This window comes from Scheffersomyces stipitis, chromosome 7 (genome assembly GCF_000209165.1).
Source record: "Scheffersomyces stipitis CBS 6054 chromosome 7, complete sequence".
NCBI classification, from domain to species: Eukaryota; Fungi; Ascomycota; class Pichiomycetes; order Serinales; family Debaryomycetaceae; genus Scheffersomyces; species Scheffersomyces stipitis.
In genome coordinates, this window is record NC_009047.1 from 66,203 (window position 1) to 86,045 (window position 19,843).

The window sequence follows — 19,843 nt, forward strand, 5'->3', positions numbered from 1 at the left end:
CTTGCAGTATCTACACCATATGAATCGCTAACTTTTATTATAGTACATAAGTGTAAAGATTGACAATTAGTTGTAACGATTGGCTGCGAAAAATGAGAACGTAATTAAAGTACAGAGAAGTAAAGAACGAAATCAAGCTTTTCTTCCGGATAAATGCAAAGTGATTGACCTAATCAATCAGGGCTAGTCGCTGTCATTGCTGTGAACCTGCGCTGACTCCTCATGGAATTTGATATCAGGTTCATACGATGACTCTCTCAAACTGCCCTTTCTGGTGAAGTTAACCAATTTCGCCTTGCTAGTGCGCGATCTGGAACGCTTGGGGATCTGAGGACTACCATCGTGGTTGAGCAACATCTGATCAGAGTTGCCAGATTCTATCGAAATGGTAGATAAATTGGAGTGTCTCATGGGCAACGTCTTAGTTGCAATAGCCAAGTCATCATGACTCAAGTTGAAGTTCGATGCAGTCTTGTGCATCAAGTCGGTATTATCTTCACTGCTGCGGTCAGTACGGTCAGACAGCCACTGGAAGTCTCCGTTAGAAGTCTTGACAGCCTTGAATTCATCAAGGTACGCAGAGTCTTCATGTTGGTATTGCGATAAATCTCTTTCGCTTCCTGAAGGAGACTCGTTGAACTTAGACAACAAATTCGATATACTTGACTCCGAGAAATCGTGCCTGCTTGTGTGGCTGTTGCTATTATTACTATTGGTGCTGTGGTCTGCACTGAGATAAACGGTCGAGGTATCCGTTGCATTTCTCACAGAGTTGGTGTACTCCCTGGAGTTTTCTTCAGGGAGAATAGCAAGAATCGAGCCTGATTTGGGGACCGTCTTCCAGGGACTAGGCGTTGATGCATTGCTGGAGGTTGCAGAGTCAACGATGTTTCCATCACTGTCCAATCTTTGGAGATTGGTAGAAGAGTCTCTTCTCATGACTTCATGCAAGGAAGTGCTACTTAAAAGTTGACGGGCGACAAAAGAAGATTGCTGAGAGTTTCTGGCTGACTGGTCGTCCACAAGTCTTACTGAGAACAACTGTTCTGTGTTGACTGTGCTCAAGGAAACTTCTGAATTTCTATTCTGCTTGTCGTCAGAATTGTCTCTTGCTCTCCATGACTTGACTGGTAACTCGATGGCATCTACATATCTAGCAGCAGAGCCGTTGGATTCCACATGGGTGATGGAAGATGAAGTACTGTGGATGTCGTCGTCGTAGTCGTAAGGTTTGGTATTGTCCAACTTTCTGGCATTAGCAGCAGCCAACTTTCTACCTTTCTGGGAATCGTTGTCGTAGGTGTTGCCGAAGCCTGGGCCGGTCAATTCGGGAACAGCAGCATCCTTTTCCATGTCCTTTCTTGGGTCTTGCTTTCTTTCTTTTCTTCTCTTGATACAGCAGCAGAAGAGAATGAGGGCAGCGACAAGAAGCAAGAAGGCAGGAATACCCACTCCAAGACCAATTGCAAGTGCCTTGTGGTTCGTGGAAGCCTTGGACTTTACAGGAGTAGAAGAGGAAGAGGGAGAGGAAGTTGGAGAAGAGGAGCTAGAAGAAGTCGCGGTAGCGGAAGAGGAAGAGGAAGTGGAGGATGTCTTGCTGTCGATTCCAACAATGTCAAAGCTCTTATCTTCCAGATCGTAATCGGAAGAAGCAGACACATCGACATTGATCTTCTGCAAATCCTTGGGGACTTGACCGGTGAAGGTATTGTTATCTTCATGGAAAGTAAGCCAGCTGTTGGAAGAGTCGAACTTGACAGAGACGTCGGTCAGGTTGAAATCAGTGAAGTATGAGTTCATCAAGTGGTATTCAAAGAACTGTCCACGGGTAGCATTGACGTTGGGGAGAGTGCTGAGAGTGAACACTGAGCCAATGGCGTTGAAAGAGTAAGGCAATTCAACCTCGTTCTGGAACACGTCTTTGACGTTTATGGTGAAGTTGTCAAAAGTAGCATCCCCAGGGAAGTTACCTGTCAAAGTGTAATGGTCGGTGTCAAGATGAATCCAAGAGGGTAAGTCGGTTGAATCAACAGAGGAGATGTTTTCGGCCGAGATAAGTGATCCGTCCAAGAAAACAGAAGAGAAGATTGGAATCAGGATGTCGAAGTCGTGATTCAAAGTACCATTGACCTTGATTGACTCATTCAACGAAGTGCTCAACAGATGGGCTCCAACAATCAACTTGAAGATACCTTCAGCTCCAGCAAATCCTACATAGTCGGAGCCAATGAAGCTGAAGCCATACTCAAACGAAGGAGCAATATCTGAAACAACGTGAGGAACTATTCCTGAGAATGTTAAGCTGTCGGAGTCGAAATCGATCCAGTTTGGCAAGGAGCTTCTGTCCGCTGACCTACCATAGTAGGCAACGATAGGTCTTTTGGATGTTGAGTAAGATTCGAAAACCGACTTTTCGAAGCTGATGTTGAACTCCTGGCCCTCTCTGACAACCAAGCCGTCATTACCGTTGGTGTCTCCGTATTTGGCAATTTCAGTAAACATGACATCATTAGAGGATAAGTGTAAGCCTGTATCGTTGGAAACTATCATAGAGTAGGTGTTGTTGATAGTAGAACCGTCTGACGAGTCAGTTCCGAACAAATGGATTTCAAACTCTTGCACGTCGTCCTTGGAGGGAGTTCCGGTGAATGTTCTGGAGTCAGAGTCAAAGCTCAACCACAGAGGAAGCCCTGTGGCCTGGTACGAGATTACGCCGAAGTTATCGGATTTGTAGGTGATATTGGCCATGGTAAAGGAGTAGGCCGTGTCAATACGGGCGACATTAGGCAACTGTTCGTTGAAGGGGAACCCCACTTCGATCTGTGCCGAGGCTATCGCCATCAAGAAAACCAAGATGAATAGCATTGTGGATGGCTAGTGAAATAAATGAAACTCGTCTGGAAAAAAAGATTAGGTGAGACTTAAGCTGGTGGGATGAGGGAGTAGTAATGGATAGCAAGGTGTTGCTTGTGAATAGTGTGAAGTCACTTGGAAAGGGAGTGAAATTGTGAAAGGAATGGCTGAAGAAGAAAGAAGAGTGAAAAGACGATTGGAAGATGTTGATAAAATCGCTGGCCTCACAAACGAGAAATCCCCTAGTTATTATGGCAAGGCTAGCAAGGGGCTGTATGATAAAACAAGGTACGGTAATAATTGCAACGCATCTGGGACAACAATGAGAAACGAAACAGAACGCATCCTGGCACCTGCAGTCTTTACATGATAAGGAGGTGAGCTGCGTGTGATTTTGACTATATTCGTCACGGTGGACACGCCAAAGGTGGAATTAAGGAAGAGACTGAAAAAAGTAGGGAGTATTTGTTTACCAAACGCGTGAAACAAATGTAAAGATACGCGATTCGCGTCGTCTAACCTGTGTACAGACTCTAAATAGAAAAGAAGAATGGGTGCGTACAGGAGCTGCAGTACGCATGCACTACTGAGAAGTTTATTCCTGGAACCCACCAAAAGTCTCCTACACTTATCTGCTACCGTCTTAGAAGTACACTCCAACCAGACGACGTTTCTGTGTTGTTTCGTCTCGTCTATTTTCACAGTTTTAGTTGCAATTTACAGTTTAATTTCCAAAGGCAACTTCACCCAATCACCTTAGTGATGGTAGCGGACAGATAGACATTGGCTTTCCTTTTAGTTACACCAATTGCAACTGTATCATGCCTTAATCGTCTGGACCAAAGGCACCTTGCCTAAATGCCAATTATGAGCAAGGGACGGAACACAACTGAAAAGAAACAAACACCCTGTCCTCGTATTTGTCTAACCTCGAGTTTTAGTCGGAACTTTAGAGCTGGTTTTAGTCGTGAGTTTTAGTCGTGATTGAGGCATCGCAAAAATTGCAAGGTGAAACTACACCACTTCCAAAATTGCTTTGGCCCATTGCCGCAATCCTCATTCCTGTTTGGGAAGACGTCAAAGACCCTGAACTCGATCTGTCTATGGGGATACTCGATCTGTCTAGGGCGATACTTGATTCAGAGGACCCTTGCTCGCATGCCGAGGCAGCTGTAGAAGGCTCGTAGAATTGTAGTCCATAATTTTATTGGATCATATGATATCAAATGCTCGTCTGATTGCACGATAACATGACTTATTGAACAGCGTATCATTCTACTGTATTAGTGAACATTTTCAATTGTGATATGATTGTGCTACATGACAATATGAACGAAACAACAGGCATGTATGCTGCAGCATAATTACGAAACCATGTATATGCAAAAGATATGAATGGACTACTTAGCTCTATGGATGTACTAAGAAACTCCAAAACTATAATGTGTGAGTTTCTGTGGGATTATATAATCATCCAAATGCTCATACGATTATATGGTTATATAATTATTTGTCTATTATAATCTGTACTGTATTACAGCTCACTGCTGCTTCTGCTTCTCTACAATCCGTGGCACATAGTAAATTCCCACTACGCCAATGTACCCAAACACCAACCCTACCAACTTCTCACCAAGCGAATGGAAGTAGATGTTGGTCATGAGCAACATGAACCACCATAATGTGATCAACTTAGCGACAACAATCGGTGGATTTGCAACCAGATATTTTATAAAGCTACTGAATTTTTCACCTAAACTCACAGGCTTAACAACCTCTTTACGAAGCTTAGACAACGAAGCCTTGAAATGAGAATAAGACACCCAATATGGAGACACCTCCAAAAACAAATAGAGCGAAGAATGAATCAAAAGGAATACATGTCCCGAGGGATCGTGTCCTCCTTCCCAGGATCCCTTGATCCTTCGGCAATGATAGGAAGTAATAGAAGTTGAACTCAACTTGTTGCCAACCTCTTCGCCTGCTGCTTCGAAAAGATGGAGAAAACGGCTCTGACCAGGATGAGTCTCTTTCTCTATCACACAACTACCGCCTGTATATACAAATACCTTATCCATGATGGGCAAGCCAAAAAACCACTGGGTAAAAAAGATCCACCACACTGTGGCCAACACGTATCTGATTACTGCACCCTTGGCTATATTAATTCTAATGGCACTGCTCTTTTCTTTATACAACACTATCCCGTAGAATAGGACAATGTTGGCTGTGGTCCAGAACCAGCCGTTTTTCACAAACACCTGGTTGAGCACGTTCTTCTTATTCGTGTAGTAGTTGTACACTTCTTCATCTGGTGACAACGAATGTACTATTTTTCCTATTACAAAGTTCACTAAAAATGAGATCACGAACAAAAACTCAGATGGACTCATTTTGAAACGCTGCTGGATCTGGCGGAAAAACATCTCGATGAATCGGAAATGACGGTCGTATACGGAAGACACCTCCGACGGCATAATGACTCCGGATTGAGCGAATGACGAATACAAAGACAGTTTGGATATAGTATTGAAATCTGGAGAAGTGCACTTTTAAGTAGGTGGCCAAACGGGGTCGTGCTTTGTCCAGTTATCTTCTGTAGAATGTTCTATCTGAAAAGTATAGTATACAAACTCTACGGTTGCAAAATGTTTCCAATGGCCACTACGTAAGTCTTATAATAAACCTTGAATCCCTATGATCTTAGTGTATTATTACTGTGTTATTGTTATGCTATTAATTTATATCAGACATCGTGATTCGTAACTCATAGTGTGATGTCTAGTCGACGAATACATGCCCAATAAGTTGTACCACCAAGAATATGACAATGTCTACGTCACATTTGCTAGTACAAAGTGAATATACAATCTGCTCCAAATAAATTTTGTCTCTTATTGGTAATGCATTTTATTGAAAACTTCAAAATGCAAGCTGGAATCGCTAGAATTTGTTGTAGAGTCGTTATTATTCCATCTTTCCTTGGAGGCTTGATAATATTCTCTAGTGGTGATACAGTCGTGACTGAACTCTGATTCTACAACTATTCAAAAGCAAGAAAGTGCTATGAAGGTGTTTGCTTGAAACCAGAGCAGTCAGCGAGTCTTTTGAAGTATCTATGTCATGATTCATCTCCTTCACCAGCATAGGATGTATACTAATGTATTTCTTCAAATATGGATCATCAAGTTGCCACAACTTCACCATTACTGTTACCATTACTGTTACCGTTACTGTTGCTGTTATTGTTATTGGTGGTGGCTTCTTCCGTAGAACTGGCAGCTGCAGTAACGTCGTTATTCTGCCATCTTTGCACCATATCATTCATAAGACTATTCATGAAGTCAGGATTGACGATATTGCTACGGAATTGCTCATCTTGAAGAAGCGTTAGTATGTGCAAGCAGTTTGGATATACCAAGTATCGAGCGTATTGCGGTTCCTTCCAATAGTTAAGATACTTTATGTAGTTGATGAAGTTTTCATCGTTCAAATAACCCTGTTGTGCTAAATGATTTAAGTACTGGATGTTGCTGAGCGACTGAACAAACTCGAGCTCTATTTCCCATCTCGTGGGCACTGACGAGATCAAGGTATTGACATCGCCGTTGGAACTTTCGGTTGGGGCTGTAGCTTCTGTAGACATTTTTATTATGAACTTTTTGGAGATTTAGAGTCTTGGTAAAACGAATTTTGAAACATATGCTATAGTCAGCTTTTGTTACAGAGATTTCCGAGTCTACGACAATTGAATTCACCAAAACCTTTTATATTTTATATGAAGTATACTGAGAATGTTGCAGAATTTTACTAATTGAATTGGAATTGGAATTGTCGATATACCTGTGGATATGTCGTAAAATGTCGCATTTTAGCTATCAGTTCTAAATCTCGCGACATTGTAAATAAATGAATATACAAACAATAATAAAGCATTTATCGACTCAGCTCAATTTTATTCAAATAAACAAATTATAATGGCAGACACTATGGAATCGGGCACAACTCCGACAGGATCAACGCGTCAGGTCGCGCTAGAAAGAGAACTAGCACAACTAATAAGGATAAATTCTACTGTAGCTAATCTCATTGAAACCATCAAATATACTCATTCCAATATAGCGAAGATCAACGAATCTGGAAATAGCACACATACATTGCTTGACCAATGGGTGCGGATACTTTCACAGACAAATTTCACTCATGATATCATCAACGACCGTACTTGGAACGGAAAAGAAGATCAGGAATTGGAAGAAGAGGATGACGATTTGGCACAGAAAGAAATCTTGGAGCAACAACTTTTGAACCAATTGTCCAAACTTGAAGCTGAAAACTCTGAATTAAGCACAAAGATAGAAACGAAGGAACAAGAACACGAACAAGCACGTCAGAGACGTAATGACATTCTAGTACAGAGGAAGAGAGAGTTGGGGTTGTATACTGTATCTGGCAGAGATGCTACCAAAAGAAGAAGATAGACATCTTGATTGTATTATAGAGAATTTCACATGAAAGTTATTACATCTAATATATCTGTTACTGACAGTTACTGGTATTGAAAATCAGGGTGATGTCACTGGTGACTACAACGATCTTGAACTACCATTAATTCATAATAAAGCTATATGGAAATATAACAAAAATAAGTAACAGATAATATACTAATAATAAACAAAGATGTAGAACTAAACGTAATAAGTGGACGAAGATACTTTTCTCTTTTCATAATGTCCTTAACGATCCACAAATCTAGTTGTGTTTGAGAATGCTGGTGATTAAGTCGCTGGCATCAACAGATTCACCTTCTTTGATCAAGATTTCTCCGACAACACCAGAAACAGGGGCAGAAATCACCATTTCCATCTTCATGGCGGACAACACTGCGATAGGGTCTCCCTTTTTGACATCCGTTCCAGACTGGGTTCTGATTTCAATGACGACACCAGCCATTGGGGCACCAACTTCGTTTGGCTGAGTAGCCTTACGTCTGGTGATGGTCTCGACAGAAACAGTCTTGTCGTCTACAGTGACAGAACGCATTTCACCGTTCAATTCAAAGAACACTTCTCTGGTACCCTTCTGTTGACTGATCTCACCAACAGCCAACAATTTCACGATCAAAGTCTTACCTTGTTCTATTTCGACACTCAACTCTTCACCAACATTGATACCCTTGAGGAAGTAACGTGTTGGCAAAACAGATAAGTCACCGTACTTTTCAACGATCTTACGGTATGACTCGTAGACCTTAGGGTACATAGTGTAAGAGGCCAAGTCGACTTCCTTAATGGAATTGCCGTACTTAGAAACTAACTCCTGCTTGAGCGCAGAGAAGTCAACTGGAGCCAACGAAAGACCCGGTCTTTCGTTCAATTTCTGTCTCTTGTTGCCTAACATATTGGTTCTCAAAGGTTCTGGGAATCCTCCGTATGGAGTACCCATCAAACCTTCCATGAAGTCAAGCACTGAGTCAGGGAAATCCAACTCACCAGCCAACTTGTTGACGTCTTCTTCAGTCAAGTTGTTTGAAACCATGAATTGAGCTAAGTCCCCAACGACCTTGGAGGTAGGAGTGACCTTGACAACGTCTCCCAATACCCTGTTGGCAATCTTGTATGTCTCCTTTGTCTGCAACCACTTAGCACCAAGACCCAATTGTTGGGCCTGGAACAACAAGTTGGTCAATTGACCACCAGGGATTTCGTGCTCGTACACTTCGGGGTCAGGTCCCTTCAAGTCGGCTTCGAAACACGAGTAGAGCAATCTCATCTGGGCCCAATAGTGGTCAATTTCTCTGACCAAACGCTCAGACAATCCGGTCTCAACCTCACCTTCAAACGAAGCCAAGATGGCACTGATAGAAGGCTGAGAAGTCATACCAGACATCGAGTTGGAAGCAGCATCAACCACATCAGCACCAGCCTTAGCAGCAGCAGTCATAGAGGCGACACCAGTTCCAGCAGAGTCGTGAGTATGAACATGAATAGGTAAGTCAGGGTACTTGGCTCTGATCGCACTGACTAAATCAGTAGCAGCCTTAGGCTTCAAAGTACCGGCCATATCCTTGATACCCAAGAAGTGCGTACCCATAGCAACAATCTTGTCAACGACATCGACATAGTAGGCCAAATTGTACTTCTTGCCTTTCTGCAACATGTCACCGGAGTAACAGACAGTGGCTTCAACTACACCGCCAGCCTTCTTCACCGCATCAATACCAACCTTCAACTGGTCCAAGTCGTTCAAGGCATCAAAAACTCTGAAGATGTCGACACCGTTGTCCTTTGCCTGTTTGACGAATTGGTCAATAGCGTTGTCTGGCAAAGAAGAGTAAGCAACACCGTTGGCTCCTCTTAACAACATCTGGAAGGGGATGTTAGGAACCAATTTACGCAACTTTCTCAATCTTGCCCAAGGGTCTTCGTAGAGGAATCTCATGCACACGTCGAAAGTAGCACCACCCCAGCATTCCAACGAGAATGCACCGTTAAGCGCATGGGCTGTAGTAGGTGCAATGTTCAACAAATCGATGGTTCTGAGTCTGGTAGCCAACAATGACTGGTGGGCATCTCTCCAAGTAGTGTCGGTGATCAAGGTACCATTGAAATTACGAACCTTCTTAGCAAAGGCATCTGGTCCCTCTTCCAAAAGAACCTGTCTCCAGCCTCTTGGTGCGGGGTTGAGTTCGACGTCAATAGGAATTCCGGTTTTTGGATCGTGGATCGTAGGGATCTCAGCTTCTTCGTTCAACTTTGGAAGACCAACTTGACCTTTGATGGAAGAACCATTGACAATCAAGTCAGCCAAATAGCTCAAGATCTTGTTGGCTCTGTTTTGAGAGGAGATCATCTGGAAAAGGGAAGGAGTATCATCAATAAAAGTCGTCCAACAGCTACCGCTAATAAACGTCTCGTTGGTCAAAAGAGCCAACAAAAATGGAATGTTGGTTTTGACACCTCTGATTCTGAATTCAATCAATGCACGCAACATCTTTCTTCTGGCGATCTCGTAGGTGGAACCAGAAGTAGAACACTTCACCAACATCGAGTCGTAATGAGGACTGATAATGGAACCAGCAAACCCGTTACCACCGTCCAATCTCACACCGTTACCACCAGAAGATCTGTACACTTCGATCTTACCGGTGTCTGGCTGGAAGTTCTTGGATGGGTCTTCGGTAGTGATTCTACACTGGATAGCAAAACCACGCGTGGTGATCTTGTCTTGCAAGAGACCCAACTGTTGCAACGAGGCACCTGCAGCAATCTGGATTTGGGCAGCTACGATATCAACTCCAGTGATTTCTTCAGTGATTGTATGTTCAACCTGGATTCTAGGGTTGATTTCAATGAAATAGTGTCTGTTTTGTTCATCTACAAGGAACTCGGCCGTACCAGCGTTTCTGTAGTTGGCCGACTTGGCCAATTTGACGGCGTCGGTCAAGATAGCGTCTCTAACAGCCTTGGGCAAGTTCTTGGCTGGGGCAATTTCGACCACCTTCTGGTGTCTTCTTTGCACGGAACAGTCTCTTTCAAAGAGATGGATGACGTTGCCGTATCCGTCAGCCAACAATTGCACTTCGATATGTTTGGGTTTGTCTAAGAATCTCTCAATGAAACACGTACCATTACCAAAAGCAGTCTTGGCTTCGGAAGTGGCTCTCTTGAAGGCATCGCCGATGTCATCGCCTTCTCTGACGACTCTCATACCTCTACCACCACCACCAAAGGCAGCTTTGATGATAACAGGATAGCCGTACTTCTCCACAAAGGCTTCAGCTTCTTCTACAGAGTCAATTGGCCCTGGGGTACCTGGGACAACTGGGACATCGTTGGCCAAAGCTAAGTTTCTAGCAGAAACCTTGTCACCAACAGCATCGATGGTTTCGTGTGTAGGTCCAATCCAGGCAATACCAGCTTCCTCGACCTTTCTGGCAAACTCAGAGTTTTCCGAAAGAAACCCGTACCCAGGGTGAATCATGTTGACGTTGTGGGTCTTTGCAATCTTGATAATTTCGTCGATTTGCAAGTAGGCACCAACGGGAGAGAATTCTCCCTTCTTACCGATAACATAAGATTCATCAGCTTTAAGACGGTGCATCGACAAACGATCTTCATGTGAGTAGATGGCTACGGTCTGCATTGACAATTCGTGAGCAGTTCTGAAGATTCTGATGGGGATTTCTCCACGGTTAGCCACCAAGATCTTGTTCATTGGGCCCAACACAGTGGAGTCTCTTCTCATCTGGTTGATCTTGCCATGGTGGTCGTGAGGAGAAAGGGACGACATGGTAATTGAGTAAGACAAGAGAAGACAGGGAAAGATGAAGAAGAAAAGAAAGAAATTAGACTGAAAAACTGAAGTTGTTCCAGGGAAAAAATCAGCGAGTCAATTCGAGTATATATAGGTTCAGCGCAATGAGTGAGAGGCTACTTTCCACCGAAGAGATAATAAAAATTGGTATATTCAATAATAATATTAATCCTAATCCTGATGTGGAAAAGCGACACAAACAGGAACGAAAAATTACTTACCGAGCTCCATGTACCTCCTCTTCATCTTGACTTGCCCACTCCAGCCAATTCCAACAATGAGACAAGCCTGTAGCACAATGATGCTGATCCACCGCCCGCTAATAATGAAATGCCTCCCAATCCAGACTTGTGCTTGAAAATAAACACCCTACGCTTGGAAACATCATCCACCCGAAAAGTCAATGAGTCAGGGGCGTTCGGAGTTGGCTTCCAGCGGTGGAATTGAACCACCGGAGTATGTATATGGTCGACGTACTGCAGAATTAGCTCAAGTAGCAATAATTTTGTCTCGGTACGTTAGCTAATCACAATCAATCAATTAATTAGCTGAAGCAGCGATTCATCAATTGCCCATTGGCACTAATTCTGGTCTTCGTGATTTTTCGCCTTAGACTCCTGGGTTACAGTATCTCCAATTAATTTGTATTTTGTCCACCATACTTTCTTGTAATCTCTTGTAGAGATTAATTCTATATTTTAATTTTTTCCAGGCTTAACTCTGCTCCTCTACATTTCTATGAGTCCATCTTAATTAAATGTTCTAATCTACGTTCAAAATATTACTACCTCCATTGTTGGCTTTGGAGTGGAAACGTTTTGTTATGGTCTTGAGTCACCCAGAAAGACACAAAACAAACTCCGAGTAGGTTCTTACATCATTGCATGTACATATGACTGGAGAAATGAAAATTTTTCATGCTGGTACAATGTAACTATAGTAGAATATGCCGTTGATTTACGATTCTGCTACTGCCTGCGTTCTAACTAGAATGGCCTAATTTTTTTTACTTGCAAGAAAACTCCATCTTTGCTACATAGGTTAGGTGCTTCCCAGAAGGCTTTAATTTACCAGTTGCTTGATCGATTTTTTTTCTTGATTTTCGCAAAAACCAATTCACATTCTAGTAGTCTTCAATTCTACTCTGATTTAATTAGGTACCTTAAGGTCCACTATTACTCTGCTGATAACGATAGTTATCTATGAAATAGTCGTAGTCAAACCTGCATGGGTTCTTATCCCCCTCCTTAATTAAATGAAAGAGCATATGACTTGATCCAAGATGAAAAATTAGTTACTGTTGCACAGGAATTAGTTCAGAGAATTATATTACATCGGTTTCTACTGCTCTTTACCACCACGTACAAAGAAGATGCTAAATGACAAAATTCCACCTTGGCCAACAATGCAATTGGACCGGTGTCATGTGCTCCGTCGCTTCTAACCTACTCTTGGATGCCCATCTCACGTGAGCTAGTACCACACCACCTCTTAATCTCGTGAAAGACAGAGTTACACGAGCGGGCCGGTTATATATATAGAGGGTAGTACGCCTGCACGTATTCTTGCCAGCTTCTTAGTGGACCAAGATAACTTCATCTCCCTCTATGTGAAGGATTAATAGATAGCAAGAGGATGCCCATTTCCGATACCACCGGACTTCTATCGCCGGTGCATCTTCAACAGTCCCCCTCCTCTGAGTCTGAAGTGAGTCAGTATTGACCTTCTAGCGCACCTAATAGCGGAACCGTTCCTATATTAGGGTTAAACCCCTTTTATTCCAGAGGGGAGTTGCAAATTGAGCTCTTGGATGGAAGGATCAGTGAGCTTTTGCCATTGAGCCACGACATTCCCCTCCTTGGATCATAACTCCACGTTCGATCGATAGATTAGATGTAGCCGATAACGCTATCATCGTAAGATATCCCGAAATTTGTTACTCCTTAGGTCCCTGTCTTAGTAATCGTAAGTTTGTAATCTACTGTGGATATGGTGAATTTTTTTTCACTCGCTAAAACTTTTTTCATTGGGGTTGAATTTTTCACTCTATAAATCTGACACTATCCCCCTACTTCTGCAACTTGTTGTCTGCTTTGTCTGTAACAGCTTTACCAGCTTCAATAGTTAATATCATAACAATGTACTTCCGTAGAACCTTGACTTCCCTCAGTGCCTTGCGCTTCCAAAAGGAAAGTGCTGTGCAGTTCATTAAGTCTTCTTCCACCAAGACTGTCACTGTCCCATCTTCTATCAACCCAGTTTCCAAGTGGCAGCCTACCCACGGCAACTCATTCAGATCTTTTGCTGAATACAGAGTCAAGATTGTCAACCTTTCCCCATTGGAGATCAAGTCTGGAAACTACATTTCTACCAGGACCCAGTAAGTGATCACGTGAGTCGTTAGTATAATAGATAGCAAGACTACAACTACTACATAATGATGGTACATAAAAGGAAATTAAACATAGGCTTATGAGGGATCTTTTTTTATTGGCAATTAGTATATACATAATGGTGACAACAACAGTGGCACCTTTTCAATTCTCAATCGTTCGGTTTTGCGAGTTTCGCTTTTCGGTCTTTGCATTCTGATATTCGCAATACACTGAAAATCTGGCATAATCGGCTGGACGGGTCCATATTTCTCCGACCGACCGACGATACTTTTGTAACATTTTTTTAATTTAGTTCAATAAACTTAATAACTACTACCCTGTGGAATGTAGGCTACTTCGGCGTAATGTTAATGGTGTCTGAAGTCAGAATTTGCAGGTCTTCCCTGTACACCGATTAATTTAGTTCAACTGTGGTGGTACGAGCTTCACTGCCCAAGATCAGATCAAGAACAGGGGGTCATACTTACGAAGCAATTTGAAGAAATGAGCCTCGTGGGCCATTGACCAAATAGATAACTATTTTTCCGTGCCAGGTACGAAAGGAAATGTCTTGTAATTCAATTCTAGATCGAAGACTTCTGTGCAAATGTGTAGAATCTGGATTAATTGTGGGGGACAGGAGTTTTTTTGAATAGGAAGGTGTAGAGTGAACTATATTCTACTGATTGAAAAAAAAAAATATTGCAGCCTACTATCATCAACTAAGCCCCATAGATCTTAACAGCAAATACTTGAAAGCTTGAATAAAATAAAAAAACTTAAATTGCTAAAAAATAGCTTATTATAACTAATCAATCTAGACTAGCTTAAATTACCGAAATCAGAATGAATATTCGTGTGAGAATGAAAAAAAAGTCAATTACAAGAACAAAGCGGCAACAGCCAAGAGGACACTACCAGCACTAGCTACCAACAGAGCACCAGCACCCTCAGCAGGAGTGACTTCTGGTTCTTCAGTTGGCTCTTCAGTTGGCTCTTCGGTTGGTTCTTCGGTTGGTTCTTCAGTTGGCTCTTCAGTAGGTTCTTCGGTTGGTTCTTCAGTTGGCTCTTCAGTAGGTTCCTCTGTTGGCTCTTCAGTTGGCTCTTCAGTTGGTTCCTCAGTTGGTTCCTCAGTTGGTTCCTCAGTTGGTTCCTCAGTTGGCTCTTCAGTTGGTTCCTCAGTTGGCTCTTCAGTAGGTTCCTCGGTTGGCTCTTCAGTAGGTTCTTCAGTTGGTTCCTCAGTTGGCTCTTCAGTTGGTTCCTCAGTTGGCTCTTCAGTTGGCTCTTCAGTTGGCTCTTCAGTTGGCTCTTCAGTTGGGTCTTCAGTTGGGTCTTCAGTTGGGTCTTCAGTTGGGTCCTCAGTTGGGTCCTCAGTAGGGTCCTCAGTAGGGTCCTCGGTAGGATCTTCTGTTGGGTCACCTGTTTGTTCAACTGCTGTCAAAGTAATTTGTTGACAATCACCTGCTTGGAAAATTTGGATTACAAAACCAGTATCAGCTGGACAAGCGAACCAGACGGCATTGTCATCAGATGGACCATGAGCAAATACTTGACCTTCGAGAATTTGGAAATTACTCGATGCATCAGCTTGAGGAGTAAGATTAACTCCAGTTTCTGAGAGCTGTAAGTAATTGTCTGTGCCTTGCACGTTAACCAATCCAGATGGTTCTTGCAAAATCAAGGTTGGGGCATCACCATTACCAATGGTCAACTTGGAGTCAGCAGAAGTGACTTCACCAAGGTCACCAGCACTTAAGGTGAAAGTGTGGTCAGCCAAAACAACGGCGACTAAAGAAAGGAAAACGGTAGGCTTAAATAACATTGTAAATATATTTGATAATGGTTGCAAATAGCTCGTGCATATTGAATAATGAGCGAAACAAACTGCTCTTATATAGCTTAACTTTTTGCCTGAAAGTTTCAAGAACTAATGACCCCTCTGGTTAATTTCATTCCAGTCAATGAGTATGGAGATCTAAATCCATTCTTGGCAAATGTTTGCTTAATTTGTTCATCACTAATTGAGCATGCATTAAAATATTCTGCAACACTTCACACAGAATGTCCCCACCACCATGTGGGCTGTTTTAGCTTCCTCTAACATTTAGTATTGATGAAAGACTTCCGTTTAGTAAAGCAAACTAAATATAGAACCGTGGCAATTAGTCTACATTGTCTGGTGTTGAAATGTCTTGGAAGAGATGACTTGTGTCACTCAATTTATTTTAAAGCAGATGCATTTATCCTCAGCCAAGCGCCAGCTGCATTATGTGCAGCAGCTCGATGAACTTTACATTTATTGTGGAGAATACGAATGCTCAATCGGGAAAGTAATTCGGGGGCCAACGTAAATCGGTGTCAACTTCTGGATTCTTTTGCTCATCAATTATTGAACTAGGGATAGCCAGCCTGTACTTGATGAAGCGCATCAATAATATCTTCGGTCCGTTGTTCGGATTGTCAGTCCGGAGCAAGATTTTATACCATAAGTGTTGATGTAGCAGTAAACCAGGAATTTTATTATCTAGCAACTTATGTCTTAAAAACTGGCATTGCATATTTTTATCAGTAGCCGTATTAACGCTTTTCAGAAGCACAGATTTCTGTACGGCGGGCGTCGTCAATGCAAAGAAATATACTATAAATAGTAAGATTTGGAAGCATACCTACCAATACTTAAAGTTGAATAGCCGTGAATAGGTCCATGGTATTTCTACATTAATACGAGAAGTATCGTATGCTCGTGCTGAAGATTGCATACCGCTCATGCGACTGAAATATTCTTTAAGAGACTTGAAACGTTAGCCAATTGTGGTTAGGAAGAAAAGACTTGGCAAAGAACAGCAATCCCGTTCACGAAATTATTTCCAGCCACGGGGTCTTAAGCAAGCATTCCATTCCCGAATCCCTTTTAAGATTGAAGCTGGTTCAATTGGTTTGTGGCCAGACCCCCTAGCATGACTCCTTGTCAATGCAGCAAATTCATTAGACTTTCAGAAGTCTTAGCCAATGTTGATGAATATCGATTTTTGCATGCGACTTCCATTATTAGAACAGACAGACTCTATATGTTGAAGGAAAATCATGTTCCTGACCAGCACCGAACTGGTGACTTTCCTTGCCGAATGCAGAATTGTAAATGCGGATCGTGCATATTGATCAGTATCCTGCAGTTGGAACTGGTTTTGTATCTATTCCATCATCCTTTTAGCATCTTGTTGCATCAACTTTACTACAAAATGTGACTCTAGAGCAAAGAAACTCAAGCGCTTGCAATCATATCGCATGAGAATGTTGGTGATGTTTTGATTGTGCAGTAGACTCCGGGTGCAATAATGTGCTTTTTTGAATTTTGGTCGATCTTCTCACTTGTGTACTTCCATTCCTGGAGAAATCAATTGTTTATGAAATTCTAGAATGCCCTTTTGGTGTCTCTATGTAGGTTACAGTAAATAGTGATCGGTGCCCAGTTTTTGATTTGCGAGGTGGTTAAAAGCGTTCAAAAATAGCTTTGAAATGAAACAAAGTGCTGATGTGTGGGCAAAGTTAAAGCTATTATTTGCATCTTTCGAATTTTCCTAACCAAAACAAGCATCTCGATATTCTTTCTCTATAACAGGCGTTAACACTTACAAAAATGTGCTTCTGTTAGTGTTCTTTTAGTTGTTACAACATTATAAATTTTATTAATATTCCAATTTTTGAGCCAAAATTTGAAATTGGCCATTGACAACATGTATGATACATCCGTTTCTTCAATAATTACATATAACACACAGATCGTATAGAACTAACCTCCGAAATTGTTCTTGACTCAAGGCACTGGTGAATCTGAGGTGAACACCCAATTTTAATGCAACATAATTCGCAGCCACATTTTTTGCGACTGCTTCGATTGCAATATTGAAGCATCCTGTGTTAGCTCGCAATTGCTTTTCCACTCTCTAATATATTCAAGCGATGGATGCTTTAGCTTAATTTAGCAGGTCTAACCCATTTATCGGTCAACCAGCAAACCCAAGCAGGGTGCCCTGTATAATAGCTACGAAGCTTACTTCTTCTGATTGGTACCCAACCCAGACAGTATTGGCTACATTACTGTGCTGAAAAGTAGTAATTGAAGTCAGACACACTACATTGACTGATTCAATCAAGAAGTGCTAAGTTGACCCATAGCTACACACTCTGACAATGATCCAATAGAAAGCGTCATATATACCTTGGTAACGGAGTACCCCATAGATCGAACTACATTACGGATCAAGGTAAATTATCCCGAAAACGGCTCCCGACAGTACCCCTCTATATATTTACTGGGGAGAGTAGGTCCGAAATAGGTGTTTGTGCTTATTAATACAAGGCATTGTAGATGCAAAACGTAAGATCAAATCCAACTCTTATCGCAACGTCAGCATCTATTCCTATTTCAAACTACTAGAACATGGACATGTCAATTCATTTCTATTTTTTTACACTGGCTAGATGCTGCCAGCGCAGAGACAAACCATCGTGACGAGTTTGAGAGTCCCAGAAATCCAACTACAGATCAACAGGCCCATGAATCACGGTTGTCCGTAGTTAAGGAGTCTACTCTTGATTCAGAAGCGTCTGCAAATTCTAATCGCACGTGAACTCAGCATATGTTGCCAGAAGCCAAATCTGGAAAGTGTGGAACGCAGGTTGAAAAATTGTCCATGCAAAGACTACTAGTCACGTGTCATTGTGTTATTGTTTTTCGCTCATTCCTATATAATACAGTGAGTCCACGAAGATTGTGGATACCAACGAGGTAGGCAAAACCTGCACACAGGCTCTCTTAACTAAGGAGACTATAATTGTGGATTCAAATTCTACAACTGATTAGTTGATGGTAGAAATCGTGCTTAGCTCATATATATAGTATATATATGTTACATTCATGTCTAATTCACATAAAGATCCGAGTGAAAGGAGCCTTGAATTTTTGAAAATTTCCACGCTGTTATAATTTGAAAGAATCTCTTCACATCTTAGGAGGCTACAATAGAAAAAACAGACTCCCATCGCACAGCCAACCCCCTAAGATGAGCAGCCATAACCCTGACAAGTACAACAATACCACGAGCTCGGCGCTTCTTGAACAGTTGGTGTACATCGACACATTCATGAATAATGGGACGTCGTCGTCCGCCGGTGATCTAACACCGAATTTGGACATAGACGGACAGCTTTCCATCGACTTAGCGGCCTTTGCTGATGACTCGTTCATTTTTCCAGACGAAGATAAGCCCAAGAACCATAATCACGACGACGACGACGATAGAATAAGTAACAAAGACTTTGGTGATCATAACGGAAAAGAGAACGAAGTCATTTTCAAGACAGAAGAGGATCCTCTCATGACCCAGCATCCTCTCAACTTGGATTCATCTACGGACAACTCGCCAGACATGCAGCAACAGCAGAAACATCTCCTTGCCAACCAGAATGGAGCTGGTGTGCTAAACGACATCAACTTCCAAAAGCTTCCCAAGTTCCCGGTGCCTCCAGGAGCCAAGTCTTCGTTAGAATCTGCTGGTTTGTCTCAGAACCAAATCGATCTTTTGAGTGCGTTGATAGCACAGCACCAAACAAGCTTAGGAAATTCGATTCCCCAACTGCAGAACTCTCCTTCTGTGCAACAGGTACTGCAACAACAGCACGCTCAACAACATCTGCAACAGTCCCAACATCATAAACAAAGAAACCAATCTTTCAGTGCTCAGATTCCCGGGCAGAGTTTTTCCGGATACTCGCCAGTTAGGCAACATAGTCAACTCTACGGCTTAGACGAACATAACCCATTTCCACAACACAGCAGACAATCTACGTCTCTGTACTCGATAGCGAGCCCAACGTCGTCCACAGTACAAACATCGCCAAACGGCTTTTCAATCCGTACACCAAACTCCAGCGAAGACACATTAAGCAATTTGGGTAACTCCTCATCATTTTCTAGTTTTAATAACGACGGTTTGACGCCCTCGGCTAACGGCGGCAGTTCTGCCGAACTCGATAAACGCAGACGCAACACGGCTGCTTCGGCTAGATTCAGGATTAAAAAGAAGTTGAAGGAGAAACAGATGGAAAACAAGATACTATCATTGAACGAGCTTATCAAAGAATTCGAAGTCAAGATCCAGCAATTGGAAATGGAAAACAAATTGTTGCGTAACTTGATTATTGAAAAGGGTTCTCAAAAATCCGACAACGAATTGAAGTTGTTGAGAGAAAGAGCCAAGATGAATTAGATTTGTATCTGGAATACAAATTAATCACGA

The 19,843-nt window shown here is 42.2% G+C and overlaps 7 protein-coding genes across 7 annotated transcripts; 2 read left to right on the forward strand and 5 right to left on the reverse strand. All coding sequences in view use genetic code 12, as the record gives it.

Moving 5' to 3' along the window:
• Window positions 1–183: 183 nt before the first annotated feature.
• On the reverse strand, window positions 184–2,865 carry AXL2 (polarity establishment/cellular polarization; the record flags this gene model as incomplete). Its single annotated transcript, XM_001386189.1, has 1 exon — window positions 184–2,865. One exon carries the CDS (start codon window positions 2,863–2,865, stop codon window positions 184–186), a length of 2,682 nt encoding a protein of 893 aa, XP_001386226.2.
• A 1,529-nt stretch (window positions 2,866–4,394) lies between these two features.
• Window positions 4,395–5,330, reverse strand: PICST_33229 (predicted protein; the record flags this gene model as incomplete). Its single annotated transcript, XM_001386190.1, has 1 exon — window positions 4,395–5,330. One exon carries the CDS (start codon window positions 5,328–5,330, stop codon window positions 4,395–4,397), a length of 936 nt encoding a protein of 311 aa, XP_001386227.2.
• An 815-nt stretch (window positions 5,331–6,145) lies between these two features.
• Window positions 6,146–6,436, reverse strand: PICST_49954 (predicted protein; the record flags this gene model as incomplete). Its single annotated transcript, XM_001386191.1, has 1 exon — window positions 6,146–6,436. A coding segment is annotated over one exon (291 nt), but the record flags the coding sequence as incomplete, so codon positions are not given.
• Window positions 6,437–6,842: 406 nt separating this feature from the next.
• PICST_33231 (predicted protein) lies at window positions 6,843–7,334 on the forward strand (the record flags this gene model as incomplete). The annotated part of the gene is made up of 1 exon (XM_001385992.1): window positions 6,843–7,334. The coding sequence occupies one exon, from the start codon at window positions 6,843–6,845 to the stop codon at window positions 7,332–7,334; it is 492 nt and encodes a 163-aa protein (XP_001386029.1).
• A 118-nt stretch (window positions 7,335–7,452) lies between these two features.
• Window positions 7,453–11,275, reverse strand: PYC1 (Pyruvate carboxylase). Its single transcript, XM_001386192.1, has one exon. The coding sequence runs from the start codon at window positions 11,143–11,145 to the stop codon at window positions 7,606–7,608; it is 3,540 nt and encodes a 1,179-aa protein (XP_001386229.1). The 5' UTR covers window positions 11,146–11,275; the 3' UTR covers window positions 7,453–7,605.
• Window positions 11,276–14,284: 3,009 nt separating this feature from the next.
• Window positions 14,285–15,376, reverse strand: PICST_68241 (predicted protein). Its single transcript, XM_001386193.1, has one exon. The coding sequence runs from the start codon at window positions 15,364–15,366 to the stop codon at window positions 14,425–14,427; it is 942 nt and encodes a 313-aa protein (XP_001386230.2). The 5' UTR covers window positions 15,367–15,376; the 3' UTR covers window positions 14,285–14,424.
• Window positions 15,377–18,607: 3,231 nt separating this feature from the next.
• Window positions 18,608–19,813, forward strand: PICST_49214 (predicted protein; the record flags this gene model as incomplete). Its single annotated transcript, XM_001385993.1, has 2 exons — window positions 18,608–19,245; window positions 19,492–19,813. The coding sequence occupies 2 exons, from the start codon at window positions 18,608–18,610 to the stop codon at window positions 19,811–19,813; spliced, it is 960 nt and encodes a 319-aa protein (XP_001386030.2).
• Window positions 19,814–19,843: the final 30 nt, after the last annotated feature.